General features: G+C 45.3%; 1 protein-coding gene across 1 annotated transcript; it reads left to right on the top strand.

The window, feature by feature from the left end:
• The first annotated feature begins 254 nt into the window (after positions 1 to 254).
• S1PR1 (sphingosine-1-phosphate receptor 1) lies at positions 255 to 4926 on the top strand. Its single transcript, XM_084756583.1, has 2 exons — positions 255 to 672; positions 2316 to 4926. Exon 2 carries the CDS (start codon positions 2478 to 2480, stop codon positions 3624 to 3626), a length of 1149 nt encoding a protein of 382 aa, XP_084612709.1. The 5' UTR covers positions 255 to 672; positions 2316 to 2477; the 3' UTR covers positions 3627 to 4926.
• The last annotated feature ends 3212 nt before the right edge of the window (positions 4927 to 8138 follow it).

Below are 8138 nucleotides of genomic sequence, written 5' to 3'. Positions count from 1 at the left end.
AGCACCGAACCATAAGAGCCAAACAGATCCTCAGGGCTGTGGGATCCGGGAACAGGAAAGTCCTCTACCAGACGCAGGCTTGTCCTCTGTTCTCTAAGATTTTTAACCAAGAAAAGTTTTCCAAGTGACCCCCCCCCCCCATCTCTGGTTTCAGAGTCCTCTCGAGCGAGCGCTGGGGACAGCAGTTGAGCTGGCGAGAGACGTGATTTGTGAATTAGAATTTAGGGGTTGCCAGGCTCCGCCCCTTCTCTTTCCCCTCTCTCTGTTGGTTGGGGCGCAGGGGCTTCTATTCATTTCGTTTTATTTTAGCCACTCTGCCCCAGATCTTTCTGGGAGGCTGCTTCTCAGAAGCTCGGACCCGGAGGGGCCCCCTGCCGCTGCGCTGCCAGAGGGCGGAGGAGTTAAAGGCATTAACCCCTCCCAGTCCTTTCCTAGAGGAACCACCCAGCCTTGGCGGGTCGCGCAGAGACTTCGCCTTACAGAGTGGTGAGGGCAGCGCCGGCGGAGCTGGCCATTGGAGTACGCGGCGCGGCTGCGGAGGGAGGGGATCCCAGCACAGAGGACTTTGCGAGTGAGCTGGTCGCCTTCAGCGGCTGATCGCGGCAGCAAGATGCGGATCGCATGGTGTAGACCCAGAAGCCTGCCGACACAGCTTCGTCCGGCTTGAGCCAGGTAGGGAAGGTTACAGCCTCTCAGGCTCCCGTGCCTGCTGAGGGGCGTCCAGGTATCAGGAACGAAGCTTTAAACCAGAAGGAAACAAAAACTTTGGTGGGGAGGTGTTGAAGCATGCATCGCTGGGCTACTTATGCGGCCCCATCTTGACTTGCTTCTTCTTGGGCACGGAGTTTATGAAGTTCAGAAAAAGATTAATCCCCAAAGTATAGAAACTCCTGGTGATTCATTAGAACAGAGAAAAGACTCTTATTTTGGGAAATCCTATAGACAAAATTATCAGGCACCACGACAATGACTTCCAATGCCTGAGAGCGTACTGTTAGGATTGGGGTGGGGAAATGTGGACTTTCGTGAGCTTTTGTCATAGAAAGGACTGCACTGGCTCTAGGTTTTTAATTTTTGCTTTCTTCATTTTGGCTGCGTTGACCCATTACCATGCAGTCTTGAAAGTACTTCATTAGGGATTACTAGTTCTGTGAGAGGAGGGGGTGTGGGAAGAGAACAGGAGTAACACTATGTCAACCTGCCCGTGCAAACTTAGCAGTATGTGTTTCTGGAAAGCAATGTATCTGAAGTTAGAATAAAATGGCAAGCCTCGCTCTCCAGAGCAACACGACTTTTGTGTGCATGCGTGCGTTGGCGAAAGTCAAAACACGTAGGCAACCGGTTCATGTAGAAACTTCTGGGGTTCGCTGCAATCGCTTAGGAGGGCTTCTCAGTGAACACCTTTAACCGTAATACATTGACTTGTGGGGAGGTTGGGTGGGGGTGGAGGAGCAAAGAAAAAAAAATTAAAAAGAAGAAGAAAGAATAGGCAGTTGCTTCACGGAGGCGCCAAGCTTTCCTGTTTACTTCAAGGCCTGGCGGCCCACACATCACTCTACCCTCCCGACCTGACCCTCAGCACACCTGCTCCTAGAGAGTTATTAATAGAGCCCAGAAAACGACTTAGGTTGTCAAATGGTCCTACTACGAGTCTACTTGCTTGCATGGTAATTAGGAGGTGGGCTAGTCTCTTTGGTCTCGGTCTCTCTCTCTCTCTCTCTCTCTCTCTCTCTCTCTCTCTCTCTCTCTCTCTCTCTCTGTCTGTGTGTGTCCAGTGAGGGACAAGGGGACAGGGGTATGCATGTCTGCACTGCACCCGGAATTGATACTTGGAGCCTTCTGTGAGAGAAGGCCCTTGGGCTGGTGGTGAGCAAGCAGCTGAGCTGGTGACCATTTGCAGGAATCTCAGGGCTGGACACTGGAGGTGGCAATGCCAGGGGAAACGGGGAGGAATTGAAAACTAGAATGGGGCGCTGTTTCCCATTCCTATCTTGGTGGATTTAGTGACCCAAGGGGAGGTTATTGTCTAGTCAGTTTTCATTCTGGGTAAATTTTTTCTCCCTCTCTTTCTAATTTCATCTCTCTCTCTCTCTCTCTCTCTCTCTCTCTCTCTCTCTCTCTCTCTCTCTCTCTCTCGTTTATTTTTGTTGTTACTAGAAATGATAATTTGAGTTAAAAGAAATACCCTCCCTGTGCTCTGGCCAAGTTTCCTTACAACAAATCAACAACAAAAATGGAGCAATGCCTTGGCTAGAATGAATTATGCTAGTGTGCTGGGCCTTTTCCCTGACTCTTTTCTTTGTAACTTGTTTAAGGCTGCTGTTTGGGAGGCCTCTCCAGCCAAGGAAAGCTACACAAAAAGCACTGGGTTGCTCCCTGACCGGGGCCCTGCTGTAACTGAAGGCCCGCTCAACTTCGCCCTCTAGCGTTCGTCTGGAGAAGTATCACCCTGGGCTCCTGGGGACACAGTTGTGGCTATGGTGTCCACCAGCATGCCGGTGGTGAAGGCCCTCCGCAGCCCAGTCTCAGACTATGGCAACTATGATATCATAGTCCGGCATTACAATTACACAGGCAAGTTGAACATCGGGCTAGAGAAGGACTATGGCATTAAGCTGACTTCAGTGGTGTTCATTCTCATCTGCTGTTTCATCATCCTAGAGAATATATTCGTCTTGCTGACTATTTGGAAAACCAAGAAGTTCCACCGGCCCATGTACTATTTCATAGGCAACTTGGCCCTCTCGGACCTGTTAGCGGGAGTGGCTTACACAGCTAACCTGTTGTTGTCTGGGGCCACCACCTATAAGCTCACCCCCGCCCAGTGGTTTCTGCGGGAAGGGAGTATGTTTGTGGCTTTGTCTGCCTCAGTGTTCAGCCTCCTTGCCATCGCTATTGAGCGCTACATCACCATGCTGAAGATGAAACTACACAATGGGAGCAACAGCTCGCGCTCCTTTTTGCTCATCAGCGCCTGCTGGGTCATCTCCCTCATTCTAGGTGGCCTGCCCATCATGGGCTGGAACTGCATCAGCTCGCTGTCCAGCTGCTCCACCGTACTCCCGCTCTACCACAAGCACTATATACTCTTCTGCACCACCGTCTTCACTCTGCTCCTGTTGTCCATCGTCATCCTGTACTGCAGGATCTACTCCTTGGTCAGGACTCGAAGCCGACGCCTGACCTTCCGCAAGAACATTTCCAAGGCCAGCCGCAGTTCTGAGAAGTCTCTGGCCTTGCTGAAGACGGTGATCATTGTTCTGAGTGTCTTCATTGCCTGCTGGGCCCCTCTCTTCATCCTATTGCTGTTGGACGTGGGCTGCAAGGCGAAGAACTGTAGCATCCTGTACAAAGCAGAGTACTTCCTGGTTCTGGCTGTGCTGAACTCAGGTACCAACCCCATCATTTACACCCTGACCAACAAGGAGATGCGCAGGGCCTTCATCCGGATTGTATCTTGTTGCAAATGCTCCAACGGAGATTCCACTGGCAAATTCAAGAGGCCCATCATCCCAGGCATGGAATTTAGTCGCAGCAAATCAGACAACTCCTCCCACCCCCAGAAGGACGATGGAGATAACCCAGAGACCATTATGTCTTCTGGAAATGTTAACTCTTCTTCTTAAAACCGGAAGTTTGTTGATACTGGGGAAACGAAGCGTTCTGACTTCTTCACCTACTACCCCAGCATTTCAAAAACGTCTCTCTCCGCTGCTTCCAGGAAGGAGCGACTGGGAGCCTGAGAGAGGGAGGGAAGGGAGAATGTGCGGCCTGGTGATACCGTGATGTAGGTAGGTAGTTCCTGTGAACAATGCACTAGGAAGGGTGGAGATCAGGTCTGGCCTGCAGTGGGTTTCCTGCCCCCCCCCCAATACCCCGGAGCTTTGATTTTTGCACTGAGCCAAAGGTCTAGCATTGTCAAGCTCCTGAAGGACTCATCTGGACCCTCCTCAAAGGCTAAGGTCCCAAGAGAAAGTGTCCCTGGAGTTTTGAGATGTGATCTTTCACTGTAATGACAAAGCGAGTATGTACCCTTTAGCTTGGTTGGGTGGTGTTCATGTCCCCACCTTCCCTCCCCTTCTCGCTCTGTCTCCCCTTCCCACCCCTTCTTTATATTCTTTTACTTTGTTCATCAGAAGGAGGTCATGGAGAGCTCTGTTTCCTGACTGTCTGTGGCTGGCAGAGAAGGGTATTTGTTGAGGCCAAAGTAAGCTGGGTCAAGCTGTCGGGGATTTGATAGGCTATTCAGATATTAAGATGAAAATGTGGTCCTTATTCCTTATGAATTCCCCATGCCCATTACAACCAAATGGGCATGTATTTGTAATAGGAATAGTGAAGTCCACATCATTTGAATTATATCATCCAGGGGCTTAGATGATACAGAAGAAAAAGGACAGAATGCAGTGAAAAGCAGAGCTAACTTTTGCAAACCAAGAGCTGTTTCTTGAGGTTGTTCGCTAACAAATACAACATCTTTGGCACTTTTATCGATGATTTCAGAGTGTTGTGTGATCCATTTCAACCAGCTGGGGAATGGTTGTATCTCTTTTAAAGAACAATTTATGGGTTTTGAATGTATTTGTTTCTTGGAGGTCATCTTATTGAATTTTGTTCTAACCTGTGTTAACACCTTTGAACGTGTAGTTCTTTTAAAAGTGCCACCCTCTTATACCTGATAAAGCATTACTTTAACTGACAGGGAACATCAGGAATTCTTCATTCGGTTGTCATTAGATATTGATGGTGGATGTAAATGTTTCCAGAGAATAAAAATATGTTGCTGCCTCTTTAGTGTGGTTTTCAGTGCAATTAAACCAAGAAATGTCTTTTAAAAATAGTATTTAATAGGTTTCTGACTTTTGTGGATCATTTTGCACATAGCTTTATCAACTTTTAAACATTAATAAACTGATTTTTTAAAGATCCTCTTGTGAAGAGAACTTTCTAATTATTCACAGATACCTGTTGATTATGGAGCTTTTTGGAGTTAAAGTAAAGGGCAAATCTGTGTTACACTTTAAAACCTTTTACCTTGATAAGCTAGAGTATGGGGAAAATGTGGTTTGTTTAGAAACCACTCTAGCTTTTTCAGGAAGAGAAACTTCAATAAATTAGCATTAGAGACACGTAGAGAATAAGGGGGAAAAAAACCCATAAACCTTCTAAAGACCACAGAAAATAAATGTAGCTAGTTGGATTTTAAAGTCCACTGAAGCTAAACAATGCTGAGTATAATAATTCCACCCTAAAAATACAGCATTCTAAAATACCATGATGAGTTCATAAATGTATTTTTAATGATGACTAAAATGATCAGTTCAAACACAGCAACAGAAGTGTCCATTCTTGGTCTTCTGTCCTCATGCTGGGGAAGAGAAACCGTGGCTAGCAGGAGATATTAAATCACTCAGTGCATTGTGCATTGTGGTTTGTCTGTTCTTGAGACAAGGTGTCATGTGTTCTAGGCTTGCCTCATGCTCGCTCTGAAGACGAGTGTAAACTTTTGATCCTCCTGCTTCTACCTCTGCCCAGGTTTACACTGGGCTGGGAATTGAACCCAGGTCCGTACACATGCTCGACAAGCATTTTTACCGACTGAGCTACATCCCCAGCCTCTAAGTCATCCCATTTTCTCGGATACTCTCTTGGCTACTTATGAGAACAATATAGGACTATGCAATATCAATTCTAACAAGTAACAAGTAGACTAGAGGGTGGGTGCTCAACCCCCACCACCACATACAGAGTTTTAAAACTTTCTCAGTATTCTTGGCCATTTAAATATTCCTACCAAGATGAAGGCTACTCTGAAATGAAAGCATATATCATAAAAGTACCAATAACAGTTAGCTCTTGGAGTTGTTGCCATCTTTACAGCAGATTAAATCAGAGCGCTTTGGTGTGTTTGGCTTTCCAGCCTATTGTTACTTTCCAGAATTTGCGTTTTCAAGTGTCATTGACTATGCACAGGACAGGACACAGTTGGGATGTGAAGATAAACCTCACCTACTAGAGTAATGTCATTTCTGGATAAGGTTAACTGTGGGAAACAGTGTGTGTTCACTGAGGAAACTTTAGGTCATAACCTCCCGCTTCCTGAAGGAAATGCCAAAAGTGCTGGGAAGACAAAGGGCTGGAAACAAATGAGAATGTCTCTGTCCATCTGTCTGCTCGGGCGGAAGGGGTGACTTCATGTTCCACTCACTTCCTGGAGCTTTCATTGCAGACTCAGGCATCATGGGAAAGTGTGTCCATTTTGCTTCTATGGATGATAAGGCTGTAATTTGGAGTTATCTCCAAGCACAGGGTGACTCATGACATCGGAGTATGTGGGACCTCATTGGCGACAACAGGAGGTCAGTTTTCTTGCCCACCTTTGAAGGCAGCATCCTGTAGATGTGCTTTCTTCACAGTGTCACCTCATTTGAAGAAAGCTGGAAACTTGTAGATGTATGGAAGCCCAAGTTCTAGTCAGGACACAAAGGCAAAGATGAAGGAATCTCTGCTTGTGTCCCAACATGTATATCTAATTTTAATTGAGTATACTCTAAGGAGCAAGGATGAGAAAAACCATCAGAGATTAGGATATATAAACACACATATTATATACATTGTAAATATATACATATATATACACATATGTGTGTATACAAATATATAGACACATATGTGTTTACATACATACATACATACATACATACACACACACATACATACACACATACATACATATATACACACACATATATGGCTTGGAATGTAGCTCAGTTGGTAGAGATCTTGTCTAGCATGCAGAAGGAACCAACAGGTTCTATCCCCAGTAACACATTAAACCCAGTGTGGGTGAAGCAGTAATCCCAGGAAGGAGAGGCAGGAAGCTCTTCAGTTAAATATTGAGTTTAAAACTATCCTAGGATATATGAGACCATGTCTTCTTTGGTTTTTTTTTTTATAAGTAGTCTTATTCAAGAGAAGTGTGAGGCATATGTAACTACTTAATAAATTTGTGTAAAATTTCAACTAGTTCTAAGTAACAGGAAAGCTACACAGTGACATTAGGCAGTATTTGATGCCTAATGTTCAATATTATTAATATCACAGAACATCACACAGGCTTGTTGTGGTGGCTTAGGAGATAAAGGTGCTTGCCACACAAATCCAGTGGCTTGAATTTGGTCCCCAAAAGTCTTTTAATGATAAAAAATGGAGCAGGGAGTGGTGGTTCATGCTTATAATACTAGTAAATGCAAGGCTGAAGCAGGGGGGATAAAGAATTAAAAACCAGCTGGGCAGTGGTGGTGCACACCTTTAATCCCAGCACTTAGGAGAGGCAAGTGAATCACTGTGAGTTCGAGGCCAGCCTGGTCTACAAAGTGAGTCTAGGACAGCCAAGGCTACACAGAGAGACCCTGTCTCAAAAAACCAAACCAAACCAAAACAAAACAAAACAAAACAACAACAAAAAAAAGAGTTCAAAACCAGCTTCAGTCAAGTGACAAACTGGAGCACAAACTGGGTTATATGGGACTCTGTCTTTAAAAAAAAAACACCAAAAACCTAGAGCTCCTATTACCAAATCTTGTAGGATTATTAGGAATTTAGAAGCTTGAGTGCAAGTTGTGAATTCGTGTGTCCACGATGATTATTGAGTAATACTGTCTCTTCATCTGTAATGTCTGGAATCCCTACTTTTCCCCCAATGTGAAAAGTCTGCTTAGAAAAGTCATCATTTTAGTCCTTTTAAAATTGTGCTCACTTCTGCTCTGGACATTGCCTATGTTAAGAAGCTGTCCAAAGCCATGTGATGGTGGCACATCCCTTCCATCCCAACACTGGGGAGGCATAGGCAGGTGGGTCTTTGTGAGTTTGAGTCCAGCCTGGTCTCCAGTGTGAAATCCTGTCTCTAAAACAAAAACAAAACCAAAAACCCAACCAACCAACCAACCCAAACAAACAAACAAAATGTCCAGTGCACATCATTTTAGTACTTTCAATACTGCACTTCTTTAGGCTTTGGGTCCTTTGTATTTAATGTTCTTTCTATCACTAAGATGGCTCACTTCTAAGCATTGGTTTGGAACTGCTGCTACTCAGGAAGGAAGGCTTCAGACAAGTGATGAACGCTCCCGGGGAAT

Source organism: Acomys minous (assembly GCF_964271855.1).
Source record: "Acomys minous genome assembly, chromosome: 14".
NCBI classification, from domain to species: domain Eukaryota; kingdom Metazoa; phylum Chordata; class Mammalia; order Rodentia; family Muridae; genus Acomys; species Acomys minous.
The sequence above is the reverse complement of the archived record's forward strand: the minus strand, read 5'-3'. Positions and strand labels throughout refer to the sequence as shown.

Excerpts from the sequence above, each read along its gene's own strand:
- S1PR1 (XM_084756583.1), top strand. The coding sequence starts at position 2,478 with ATGGTGTCCACCAGCATGCCGGTGGTGAAGGCCCTCCGCAGCCCAGTC.